The following is a 14,010-nucleotide window of genomic DNA, read 5'->3' on the forward strand; positions in this document are numbered from 1 at the left end:
TTAAAAATTATAAAACTTTAGTTTCTTACCAAAGAAATTTATTTGTGTTGCACCTCTTTGCATATTATGACCATGATATTTTAATTCATCTGGCTGATAGAAATTAGGTACAGAAGAAATTTCTTTTTCTAAACCTGATGGTGGTCTATGTACATATCTAGTTAATTCTTGTCCTTTAGCCCATATAACATGTGTCAAATCATCAATCAAACTATGATCAGTCAATTCATTTGATTCTAATTTTTTGCGGAAAATAATTGTTGTAACACCGTTCTCTTCAAAACCGGTACCTAACGTTAAATCTGATTTTCCGCCATAAAATTCATCATGTTGTGGGGTTGATCTATCACGAGTATAATAATCACCGACACGACTTGTTAAGCCACGAGCACTACCAATTACAATGTCAGTACAATCCATTGGATTGAAATCATGACGTGGTGTATATGGATTTAAATTTGGTTTGTTATGATCTAAAAAAAATAAAAAATCAATTTAAATGAACATGAAAAAAAGTTGTAAATAAATTTAAAAGTAATATATGCAGCCTTTCCAGCTGTTGTTTTTTACTACATTATTTTTTTTATATCCCAAATTAAAATAAGAGTAAAATAGGGTAGAAATAATATAGTGCCTATTAGTGCAATGCTACATTAAATTAATGGATTATCTAAAAAATTAAATATTTTATAAATATTAAATTAAATGAAAATTCTATAAGAGTATCTTTATGCAATTTTTTAACAATATATGTAAATAGATGTTATATGCATTTATTTTCGAATGAACTGCTGAATAAAATGTTTTCTTTTTTTTTGTTTTTAGATTTTGTTTAATTCAAACGTACCACTCTTTGTAAATGTTTTTGGTAAAAATTCATTCAAATTGGATTCCGATTCAGGTTTTGGTTCTGGTTCAGCATTTGGTTCTGGTTCAGATGATGGTTCTGGTTCTGATGATGGCTCTGGTTCAGATTTCGGTTCGGGTTCTGACTTCGGTTCTGGTTCTGATGTTGGTTCCGGTTCGGATTTTGGTTCAGGTTCTGATTTAGGTTCTGGCTCAGATTTTGGTTCTGGTTCCGATGTTGGTTCAGGTTCAGATTTAGGTTCTGGTTCAGATGTTGGTTCTGGTTCTGATTTTGGTTCCGGCTCAGGTTTTGGTTCAGATCCTAAATAATGTGTTTTTAATGTTTTTAATGTGCAAAATTTACTGTGATTTTATAAAAATTTTAAATACATAAAATTAAATACATTCCTATAATTTATAATATATAGTTTTATATTTGTATGTAAAGAAAACTTAGTTTAATAATTTAATTTAAATATATGAGTGAATAAGAATAATGCGGAATTAAGTTAAATTTTAAAATTTCTTAGGCTTTTCGCTTAATTAATTGTCATCGTAAAGTCGTTATTTAAACGCTTGCTCTGGTGTATATTACACTGGTATATTTAAGGAATATTATATTTACATTATATTGTTCGTGGATTTAGAAAAAATTATTAAAATTTTTTGTAAATATCTATCTACTAATTTATAATAATAAATATGCATGTAAAAATCAATTAAAATACACCAAACTCTTTAATTTTAAAATCATATAACGAAATCGATAAATCGTAACTTATACCCAAACTATATGTAAAAATTAATTGTAGTGCGAAAATATTTGAAATGTGCACAATATATATTGTGTATGTATATATGTACATACGTACTTTAAATATAAGAAATTAAAAATATTATGTAGGTACATAAAAACAATTTAACAACGTTATTACCTTCAGTGACGGTTTCTCGCCTTTTACGGCCAGTTTTTGCGCTAACTCGATAAGAGACACTTGTAGCTACGGTAAGACCATCTTTTGGTGTTGCATCATCATTATGACTTGCCACTCTTTTAAATTTAGCTGAACTTGGTTCCGGTTCTGTACTAGGTTCTGGTTCTGCTGATGGTTCTGGTTCTGATTTTGGTTCAGGTTCTGAGGTTGGTTCTGGCTCAGATTTAGGTTCTGGTTCAGCATTAGGTTCGGGTTCTGATTTTGGTTCTGGTTCAGATTTTGGCTCAGGCTCTGATGTTGGTTCAGGTTCTGATTTTGGTTCAGGTTCAGCATTTGGCTCTGGTTCATTATTAGTTTGATATTTTAAATTTAATGAAGTTTTTGTATCATCCAAATTTTTAATCAATGGGAAATTTTTACATATATTAGTGAGAGTTCGAGGTCTCCAACCAACTGCAACCCATGACGTACTATTAACTTTCATTACCATTTCAATTTCCTTTTGATCTTCTATTATTCTCCAATATAAATGAAAATCTGGTGAAAGTTCTTTTTTCGAATACACACTCATATCAATATCCGTTGATTTAATTGGTGATTTTTTATTACAATTCGGACCGAACCAACCTAAATTACAATAACATTGTCGTCTTGGTAACGATGTACTTTTCAAATCGATACATTGTCCTTGAAGACCACAATCTTGATTTGTTGAACATTCATCATAATATTGGCATCTACTGCCATAATAATTTTTATTACATTTACATCTTGATGGAAAATATTTTCCTTGACCCATACAAGTTTCTTTGAAATCTTTTCTATCTTTTATATCAATATCGGCACAAGACCAAAATCTATAATCTTGTGACCATTCGTCAGCTTGTCTTAATAATCTTAATGTACAATTCGGACAGGTGAAATCAGATGGTATGTGAACTGGAAATGATTGAGCCCTAAAAATAAAAAATTTACGGGCTTAATTTCAAACATAAAAAAGTGAAATTTAATCAGGAAAACTTGAAGCAGCTGAATTATACTCTATCCTTAAGCTAATTACCCCCAATAAAAAGTGGAAATGTATAAATATAAAACTAAAATTCAAACTTACGTGACATCTGTTCTTACAAATTCCGAACCATTAACGTGTGGTGTTAAATCTAAAACTGGTCTATCCAGTTGATCCAACAACTGCAATCGAAAACCACCCTACAAAAAAATGAAGAAAGAAACACAAATTAGATTTTTTATTTAAAATATGGATTTGTTTAATAAAAACAATAATTTTGAATTTTTTATTCAAAGCAAATAAAAACAATTATGGTGGTCTTGGCTAATATTTTGCGTTATAAAAGTTTTACAGAATAATCATAAAAATCAATAAAAATCATATCATAAACTAATAAAAGATTTCATTAAAAAATAATATTGGTATAGAATATTGTAAACAAGTAGGTAGGCACCTACTTAGTTTATCTACAAGTATCATTATTTGAAAGCTTAAGTGAAATTGTATAATACGTTATAGGTCATAATTAAACTCAACGGTATTAATATTTACAACTCTTTAACATTATTACAATTAGTTACGCGAATATGAAACAAAAATTTAATGAAATTCCTTAATTTTTACAAATTGGCCTTAGATTATTTTAAACCTAATTACCTTGATAATAAATTTTAATTGAGTTCAGATACATCAAGCATAGATATGTATGTATGTATGTATGGTTCAGTGTCGCAGTTTCAAATAGTTCTCTTATTGATCTTGATCGAATCATCTCGGTAATAAAATAAATTTTGCTTTTAATATTTTGCAATTTTTTATGATGATTAGTTTGTACTATGAAAAGAAATGTCCACTTGCATTGCACGTAGTATGATTTTTGGATGTATTTTCTGTAAAATTCAGGCTCTCAACTTGTACAACATTTCAAGGTATTTTGCTATAATATGCCACACGACTTTATTTAGAATCTTTCAGCCTTTCACAGGATTGTTTTTTTTGCCAAAGAGTTGATAGGTTTTAAAATGGTCCTGGAACGAAATCTGTAGGGCTTTTCAAAATTTTTTCTATAATTATATGAAATTGCTACATGCTATGACTTTTTTTGAAAACTTTAGCACTTCTTACTCAAAATTTATAAGATCTTAAATAATGAGCACATCAATCGGATTATATGTACATTTATATACACATGTATGTATGTGCAATTGCAAGTAAATAATTCAAATGTAATATTGTAATAGGCTTCATTGAATTGTAAATACTTTTCTTTATTTAATTTTAATAGCCGAAAACCATAAACAGATTGTGCTAATATTACTTATTAATTTTAAACTAAAAAGTGAAAACCGTTTTAATATTTAATTTTTGCTTTTAGATTTCCAAAATTCTTGACAGAAAAACAGAACAGACTTGCCGTTTCATTTCTATTAATGAGTAGTAATTAAAATATAAAACTGAAAAAGATTACGATGACGATTCTATTAAATTATTTTAAAATTTAAAAATTTTCATACTCCGTATATATTAAAACCGTATAAAGTACGCTGATGCGCATGATTTTTTCCTAAAAAGCGAAATGTACAAACTGTAAAATAAATAATAATATTAACATTTGTGCAATAGCAATAGAAATGTTAATTAAATTATTACACAGTATTATACGTGTATACGTACATAAATAAGACGACTGTGTATGTCTAATATAAAAAATAATATGTAAGAACGTATATAATTAAGTAATGCGCATCTGCATACAGAGATGGCATACATATCACTACATTGAGCAATAATAGAACAAAATAATAATATTGTTACCATTTTATAATGATAGCATTTCGGTACATTTTGATGTTAATATGGAACACAGTTTTTTCTTAATACACTTGTATACAATTTATAAATTCGTATACATACATATTAAATTGGCTTGTTATCTAGATTATAGAAAAAATAACTGAAAAATAAAAATATCCTGAGAATATAATCTACACACATAAGTATTTATTAAACAAAAAATATAATAAAACAAAAATGTTGTTCTCATAATTTATTGCACATTCTTCTCAGCTATTTTTTCATTTAGTTTTGTACGTTAAAAAAATAAAAATATAGAAAATGATATTATACAGTAACGGGTATACTAATATCTGCGGCTACAAGGAAAAACATCTTAATTAAAAATTAAATGCATTTTAGCCTAAAGAAAATTGTTTTAAATTAAAAAACTTAATAATCAGCAGCGCTTCTCAAAAAAGTAGTTTTTTGTGTTATTACAAAAATTATCTTCTGTGTAGCAGCACCATTTTGTATAGCATATTCTATATGTTCTGAAATTAGCGAATCTTCAGCATTTTCATTTTGGCTCATACATACATACATACATATATTATGTTAGTAAAATTAAAATTTTTTATTGGTTTAATAATTTTGTCTTATGCTAACGTCAGAATATTAAGTGGATCTTTCTCTGTCTTTTTAATTCTGTTATTTATAGAATAATTTTCAGAAATTATTCAAAATGCTCAGATCATATCATTTCCTCTGAACAAATTTGCGAATCGATCACTGTGAACTTTCTATATTTTCGATAGAACGAAAAATTGTTCATAAAAGGCATAAGATTCTATATATATATACCATGTTTCTATTATTAACGAATTGGTTTTATTTACGTAATTTTAATTTAAGATTTATGTTCTAGAGTTAACATAATACGCTTTGTGGGTGCAGATAAATACATACAATATGTACTAATAACATTGTGATATTATAATGTAGGTAAAATGTTATGTGCAGATTTTCATCATGAATTTAGCAAATTGCTATTAGTATTATTATAATTTACTAGATAGATTCTTTTCTAGATTATTTCAATTTTATTTAATATTTTAAATAACAATATGCATATATTTTATATAAATTTATATGATGAATATAAGTTGCATAAATGCTACAAACACTATATGTAATCTAGTGGTATACATTGGAAATATATATGTAAGAAAGAAAGTTGACAAGAATTTTTTTTTCAACTTATTCTCTTGTTCACATAATAACTGGTAGTTCTATTTTATCTCTGTATACACACTATATAATTATAATTACATAAAGTATTCAATTAAACTAGTTTATTAAGTTTAATATTATAATTAAAATTTGAATAACTTTAAATTTTTCATTATGTTTAATTTAAAAATTATATGGATTTCATATAGATTGTAGTACAAACACGCCTATATACTTAAAACGGTAAGTATAATTAAAATGTTTGAATTAATTTACAAAATTTTATTACATAATAATTACAAAATTAATTTGTGAGTTATTTAAGTTCATTTTTATGAATAATTACATATTTTGTATATACTTTTATTAAATAAAATTAAGAAACGTATGGGAGGATTTGGAAGGTGGACTTTTAATTACTATTTCATTTAAGTATGAAATTTTCGACGTTTGATGTAAATGAAAACAGAAATTTTTTTGATGTTTTGATGTTCATGGAAGATAGAGGTCTCTACTATAGTTATTCATACAACAGGTAAGTATTTAAAAAGCTTGTCTTTCATATTACATATGAAATATTTAGAAGCGATATTTGGAAATTTGTAATTTAAGCTACTACCATTTTCTTATAAATTTTAATTTTTTTATAATTACGTACATACATACAAATATATTGTAGAAAGTAGTTTCCCCGGAAACCTAATTGGAATTAATAAAATTCAATTGTTGAAAGATATAGATTAAAATTTATTTTTAAAATAGCAAGATTATTTAGTTAAGTTATTTTTAACTATTTATTTCATTTACTTCAAAATACTAATTAATTTTAGAATTTTCGTATAAAACAAAGGAAATAGAAATATGATTTGATCGGATTAAAACTTGATATTATTATTTTACGTTTGTTTTTATATTATATGAGAGATTCTTTGTCGGTTGCAAAACTTTCCTAGAAAATATTTAATTGTTTATTTGTAAATAGCAACAAAATAAAATATTGGCGTATTATTTTTATTAAAATTATAACAATATAATTTATTTTCTAAGATATTTCATAAAATTGTAAATTCATGTATGTATTTGATTTTCTATCGGAGTGCTAAGCTTAATGCACAGTCAGTTCTGGGTTAGTATAAGACTGTCTCTTGAAATTTGCCAAGTTAGCGAGATATGTTGGAAGCGGTATATAGGATAAACGAAGGCTATATACCGCTTCACTTATCCTATATACCGCTTCTAACAAATTTGTGCAGAAGATATTGGGAACGGGAACGTACTTGCCTAAAACAATCATCTTAGAACCAGAGATCTTCTGCATAGTTGGTATTCAAGTTTTTTTGCTCTGCTATTTTAAAGTTCTCTTCAGCACATTTCGTCTCTCTCGAAAATATTCAATATATATACACCAATACAATTCAATTTTTAACTTAGGTTTTTCTTAAAGTTTGTGTAAGTAAATTATTATTAATTTACAACTCCAATTTACTTCCAAATTATAGTTAAATTTGAATAACAAGTGAAATGTGATAAAGTTTTAAAGTGAAAACTCATTTAATGATTAGATAAAAATTTGAAATTCAAGTGGGTCATGTTCAATAAAATTTATACATACATTCATGTATATAATATTAACTAAGTTTGTTTTTTAATTTAAAAAAAAAATAGTTAATAAATAAATAAATAAAGTATGTAGTACACTTAAAAATTTATTATTTAACAATATATTGATGGTCTTACCATATCAATATGATTTTTTCACTAAATATGATTTCAAAAACTCTCAATATTTAACCCCCTTACATATTTGTTCAATATGAACCAAATTTTAAGTATAAATTAAATGAAATTTCCTCAAAATAGTGAAAATGTTAAAAAAGAGCTTTGAATATTGTATAGGCTGTCAATAGGAATTCTGGGTTAATCTTCTAAAAAAAAAAAAATGAAAAGAAAAGGAAAATTTTTAAAGAAGTAAGATACAAGAAAGTATTGGATTCGCCATTCGCCTTCTGTTTAAAATGCACTAGCCTCCTTTTTTTGAGAGAGTTGAAGCAAAGTTCTTCGACTTTAGTTCTCAACAAAATTCTTTTCTTCCCGGTTTTTATTGTATTAGGGAACGATTCGCATAATATTGTCGTGTCAAATTTTTTAATCAAACTAAATTTAATTTTTTCAAACTGCTTCTCAAAGAAAAACTAGAGGCAACTGATTAACATGTGACGTAAAGAGTTAGTAATTCAAAAACTTTATGAGAATTTCAATATTCATGCATATATTATGAGGGGAAAAAAATCAACGGATATAATGTATGTATACGATATTATTATCAAAATATAATCATACATACACACATACATATATTTATCTACGCTCTTGTATTATGTAAAATATGTTGTCGTAGGAAGGAATCATAAATCATAATTTATATACAAAGTATAGGTATTGATATTATTTTTGCAAATATTATAAATTTCCATCGAATATAAGTATATTTCATTATTTTATCTTATATATGTATATATGTACATGTTTAATTAAATGATTTTGTAAAAGCATTAATTAGTATTAAAGAAATTTTTTGGTTCAATACCGGCTATTCAAATAAAAAACGATATTAGTATAATTAATTTGATGACGTCAGAATTAAGTATGTATGTACATGGCGCTAGTTAACTATAATTTTCCTTAAAATTCGTTTAAAAATGTTCTGATAACCCATAAAGTGTTGAGTTTATGATTGTCAGAACAGTTTAACATAGTTTGTAATTAAATATGAATTTAATTTAATAGAAGTCGATTTATTTTACATATTAAGAATACTCGAACACTAAAATGACTTAATTGAAGTAACAGAATTTGCAGAGTTTTCTTCTATATCATATATTTGGAGAGAAAATTTTATGTATGTACATCGTGATGAGTAAATTTTATTGCAGAAGCTCCAACAAATTTTTAAATTTAATCAAGGCATAACACTCAAGTTAAAAGTTCTTTAATTACTTTGGTCGTCTAAGTAATGTATTAAGGTAGATATAAAACACCGCAAAACTTTTATATACATATACATACATAATTTATCAATTCATTTTAAAATATAATTCAATAAGATTAAAAAATTTTATACAAATTTTAATCTTATACGATTAATTAATTCTATCGCTTAAAATTAATTTTAAATTGTGTTTTTGGTTAGTTTAAAGATCACGTCTATACAAAAACCTAAATATAGTACATAAGTAAATCCGTATATAAGTATGTATGTATGTGACAGAATTTCTTGTTTTTTTTTTTATTCAATATCTAATCAAAATTTAATTTGTTAATGGCTCTTATAATTCTAATTATAATAAAATTAATTAATTGACAATTTATATAAAACATTCATATTGCATGTGTAATTTATATCAAATTGTTAAAATTTTTTGGCCTATTAATAAATTTAATTGAAAATTTTTCATAAAAATTTAAATTTGAAATTTTCATAAAAATAAATGGTCAAAAATATAAGTGATTTAATCTGAATCCACTTGATGTTTTGATAAATGACATACCATAGTAGTATATTTGAATTTAAGACCTTACAGAACAGTTTTAGTTATGGATCTCATAAATTCATCTTTATATAGAATAAATTTTTTAAAATTAGTTTTAATAGCTGAGGTAAGACAATTAAGTATTTGATTATATTATCCCAAATATACAAATAGCCATCAATTTAACTATTATGAATTAGAGACAATGGATCCACGAATGAAACATTAAGCTATTTCGAATAATCCTTATTAATCCAGAAAACTAAATGTTTGTATGGATCATTGTATTGCAAGCGTGTAGGTATATAGTTTTGTGTATTATGTAACACGTAATTTAAATCAAATTTAATTTCTCAGAAAATTTTCTATTAAAATATTTTTAAAATAAATATTTTTTTATTTATATTTTACATTTTGCCAACAACATTTTCAAATAATATAATTTTTGTATTTAATATATTTTATTTTTAAAAAATAAACAATGATCTTGCTGAACCTGGTTCAAATTCAACTCTATTACAACCTTCAACATCTTTTGGTAAACATAACATACATTTAATGTCATTTAAGCAATTTCTTTGTTCGGCAACTTTAACTGAACAGCCACGAATTGTTTTTTTGTCTTCATATTTAACATAACAATAAGAATTGGCACCTGATGGAACATTACATCTTGTTGGTGTAATTTTACTTGGATTCGATTTACAATCGGGATTCTACAAAAACAAAAATGAAAATTTCTAAAAATTTTTTCTAAAATTGAAAATTTACCGAATCAGAATCACATTGAATACATAAAACATCTTCGCGATTTAAAGTATTACATTTATTTTCATTACATTTGTGACAGTCTGGTGAAACACGTTTATCACATTTACGGCGTTCTTCTTCTGGTACACTTAAATAGCAGCCACGTCGAATAACTTGCGCTATAATTTTATTCAATTTATTTATTAAATATTTTTTTTTTTTATAATTTATTAAAATGATTTTTTACTTACATTTATCGAATATTGTTACACAAAAATCTAATGAATCTAAACATTGTTCAGTTTTTTCATAAGATGTTCTTAAACAAGTTAATCCACTACAACTGTGACATGTTCTTGGTGGTTTTGCTGCTAAACAAACAGCAAATATTGCCAATAAGAATGTTAAACAAATTAAAGTTTTGCACGACATAATAAAATTTATAACGTCAGTACGGATTACAACGAAATTAAATAAAATTTCACTGAAGCAAAGAAAAAAAATACTAATTTAAAATTATTTATAGGTTTTATATAGTTTTTCGTTATCTAGAAAATCAAGACTTTCGTTTTAAATATTTACATTAAAATTCAATTGTCAATAGATATTTAATATCAAGGAAAACTTACTATGCCATTATTTATTTAATTGAATTCACATTAATATTTACTTAGATTTTGTTTTGTTATCAAAGTGTATATACGCTTTGATGAACTTCCACTTTTAAGTTCCTTGAAATGAGTTTTGTATGAATATCTAAAGAAATTTTAATTTAAAGCACGTTTATTATCAACAAAAGGGTTTGAACGGTTACACAAATTTAAGTTTAATTTTGTAAGTTTCACTTCGATCTAAACCAATTTATTGATACTATTAACAAATTTAAAGTAGAATTTGAAAAATATATGTAATCCTTTCACTTCAAATTAAAATTTATGAATTAAAAACAACAGATCTGAGGCCAATTTTAAAATGCTTAATACAGAATTTAATTAAGAATGACATTTTAATGAAAAATGACAATACAATTTCACATATTATGTATATACATTTTCATCACTAAGCGGGAGCACGTTCGTTTGATGCAATCAAAGCTGAATTGCTAATGTAAGTGCAATAACGTATATGTTGCAAATAGTGACAAATTTTCTAAAGCATTTCTCCTATTATATTTGAATCAAAATTATTTTTAGAAATTTTGAGAATTTTGAGATGTTTACGAATAAGTCGTTTAGTGATTTATTAAAGTATGTTTTATGTTTTTAAATCAAATAGTATAACAAATTAAACAAAATTTTAATTATTTAAACTGTTTTCGTAATAAGTTTGTGCTATAAATAATAATTAGTGCTTAAAAAAACTTTTATAAAATAACACAAATAAAGTTGTCGTAATCTGTACCTTAAGTTTTTTTTTCCTTTTGTTAGTAGCTAAAACTAGCACAGAATGTTTTCTGCGAAAATATTTTGCGCTTTAATATGAAATGCGAAGAAAGAAAAAATAATAGCCTAATTTGGCAGCTATTGAGATTGAATAACAGATAATTTAAAAATTAAGAATAGAACTACTTTGACAGTTCTTAGTTAGAAATATAATATCTATGACGGTATCAATTTCAAAAAAGTTCGAAAGGGGTAGTAGTTTTGTATTTGTCGGCACATTTGGCAGCAAAGAAAATATGACAGCCATTTGAATTTCGTTTCTGATTGTATGTACTACATTTTCAAACATATTTTTTTGACAGCTGAAAAGGTACTTTTTTTTTTTTAATAAATTTTAAAGTAGTTGGTTCTAAGTAAGAACTTTAGAAGTGAATTTTCAAAATCGTCGGCCTTTATTAGTTGAATTCTATTTCAAAATATTATTTTTAACCGAAGTTTAAAATTTTATGTTGAAACTAAACAGGATCGCCAAGTTTTTAAATCTCAGATGTTCAGAAATAGGTCTTCCGTTTTCGTGTTTTGTTAGAGACAAATGGTTTCAGTTGGTTAATAAACCATAAATGACACATCCTGTATTGTATATATTTACATAATTTACTTAAATTATTACTGATAAGATCGAATACGTCATCAATTTGTCAGTTTTTTTGTTTATTCTAATCAAATACTTAAATTACAAAACAATATTTACCAAAGTTAATTAAATAAAAGGGAAACTATTGAGAAGCTATTCAATAATGTAAATATTACACACACACACACTTTTATTAATTTTTTTATTATTTAAGTGCACTGATTGTGCTACTGCATTTTACAAAACAAAGTCATTCAAAAGTTTATAAAAGACCCAGTAAAACTTGATTTCTTTTTATTTAACAAGAAGTTTTACTATACGGCGTATTGTTGGACCACCTGAATTTTACAAGAGAGCAAAATTTGAAAAAAATGAAATTGATAAATCAAATTTTTATTTTAATAATATTAAACTGCATCGGAACTGCAATTTCTGATGGTAGAACCTGTTATAGTTGTCGGGGTATTAATTGTTTAAGAACATCAAAAAATGTTACGGTTAAATGTAAAGATCCAATTGATAATTGTATAACAATTTTTGAAGGATGTAGGTATATCACTCGGATTTTAAAAATTTTTATTTAATTTTATTCTTTTTACAATTAAATTTATGAAGTATTAAATTTAAAAGCTAGTAGCTAAATAATAAAATATGTATAATTTAAAAAGAATTTTTTTTAGTTGAAATTGTTGCGAGGGGCTGCTATTCAGAAATTGAATCAAACTTACGAAGAAAATGCAATGATCCTGATCACATAGAATGCGATCAATGTAATAAAGATTTATGCAATGTATTTGGAAGGCGTGATTATAAGTGTGTACAATGTAATTCTAAAGATGTATGTAAGTTATAAATTATATAATTTAAACGATTAAATATTAAGTAAGGAAATAATTTTGTTATTATAAGAGCAAATGAAGTAAAATTTTCACTAAATTTGAGCTGATGATTGCATGAGATCTATTTAAAGTAGTTTTTCTAAATTAATACAAAATTGAGTGGTTTTTAATTTTATTGCAATCTATTGGACGTTACTATTTGTAGGACGATTTAGATTAAATTCACAATAACACCTCATTAGCTCAATTTCTTTTGGGATGTTAATGTAATATTGTAATTTTAATTTAATTTTTTGATCGTTCAAATTACTTTAAAAATCTATAATAAATTTATTAATTTAACTTTTTTAAGGATGTAAATTGTAAAAACAATATATCAAAATTAGAGCCACAAAGATGTCCAATTTCATCTTCTTCCAATTCATATTGTTATTCTAAAGTTACTGAAAATGATGTTGTGATTCGAGGATGCAGTAGCAGCACAAAATCACAGAATGAATGTTTAAATGACAACAATTGCATATTGTGTTTATCTGGTGATATAAATAATTGTAATGGTGGAAAAATATTAGATGATGGTAGTGGTACTGAGAAACCAACTGATAAACCAACTGAGAAGCCAGGAGGTGGTGGGGCTTCATCAATTTCTTTAACAATGGCATTACTTATTTTACCATTTTTAATTCAAGTTGCATTGATTCCGTGCTACAAGAGTTAATTTAAAATAAATTAAAAAATTTTTTGTTGAAATAAACTATGTACACCTTATTAACTTTAAAATTTATCTTAAAAATATGAGAGTATAAGTAAATTCGGGTTTCCATTAATGAAATTCCCTTGCCATATTAAAAATTATGTTAAAAGTTTAAAAAATTCTAACTGAGAGCAAAAGGTTTTCAAGGGGAACAGTGCGGAATATTTATAAAATCGATTCAATAAAGCCTTAAGACTCCACCAAAAAATTCTTTTGACAAACATAAAATGGATGTAATAAAAACTACAAATTGATCACAAAGTAGCTTCTTAAAATAAAGTCTTCAGCTAAACCGCTCAAAATAAGTTGAGACGACGATTCGGCG

The 14,010-nt window shown here is 25.4% G+C and overlaps 3 protein-coding genes across 4 annotated transcripts in view; 1 reads left to right on the forward strand and 2 right to left on the reverse strand.

The window, feature by feature from the left end:
- Nucleotides 1-14,010, reverse strand: part of LOC129615759 (uncharacterized) — a 155,247-nt gene that overhangs the window by 6,504 nt on the left and 134,733 nt on the right. For both annotated transcript variants that reach the window (XM_055531130.1, XM_055531131.1), the window contains exons 4-7: nucleotides 2,893-2,990; nucleotides 1,782-2,737; nucleotides 848-1,168; nucleotides 30-473 (exon numbers count right to left, since the gene is read on the reverse strand). In XM_055531130.1, coding sequence (XP_055387105.1) covers nucleotides 30-473; nucleotides 848-1,168; nucleotides 1,782-2,737; nucleotides 2,893-2,990 — 1,819 coding nt within the window. The remainder of the gene's footprint in view (nucleotides 1-29; nucleotides 474-847; nucleotides 1,169-1,781; nucleotides 2,738-2,892; nucleotides 2,991-14,010) is intronic.
- Nucleotides 9,701-10,577, reverse strand: LOC129615764 (uncharacterized). Its single transcript, XM_055531137.1, has 3 exons — nucleotides 10,328-10,577; nucleotides 10,098-10,255; nucleotides 9,701-10,042 (listed from the first exon to the last, which is right to left on the reverse strand). The coding sequence occupies exons 1-3, from the start codon at nucleotides 10,506-10,508 to the stop codon at nucleotides 9,794-9,796; spliced, it is 588 nt and encodes a 195-aa protein (XP_055387112.1). The 5' UTR covers nucleotides 10,509-10,577; the 3' UTR covers nucleotides 9,701-9,793.
- Nucleotides 12,364-13,703, forward strand: LOC129615763 (uncharacterized). Its single transcript, XM_055531136.1, has 3 exons — nucleotides 12,364-12,638; nucleotides 12,773-12,930; nucleotides 13,284-13,703. Exons 1-3 carry the CDS (start codon nucleotides 12,464-12,466, stop codon nucleotides 13,647-13,649), a joined length of 699 nt encoding a protein of 232 aa, XP_055387111.1. The 5' UTR covers nucleotides 12,364-12,463; the 3' UTR covers nucleotides 13,650-13,703.

The sequence above is a fragment of the Condylostylus longicornis genome, unplaced genomic scaffold, assembly GCF_029603195.1.
Source record: "Condylostylus longicornis isolate FDR11 unplaced genomic scaffold, ASM2960319v2 ptg000145l, whole genome shotgun sequence".
NCBI lineage: Eukaryota > Metazoa > Arthropoda > Insecta > Diptera > Dolichopodidae > Condylostylus > Condylostylus longicornis.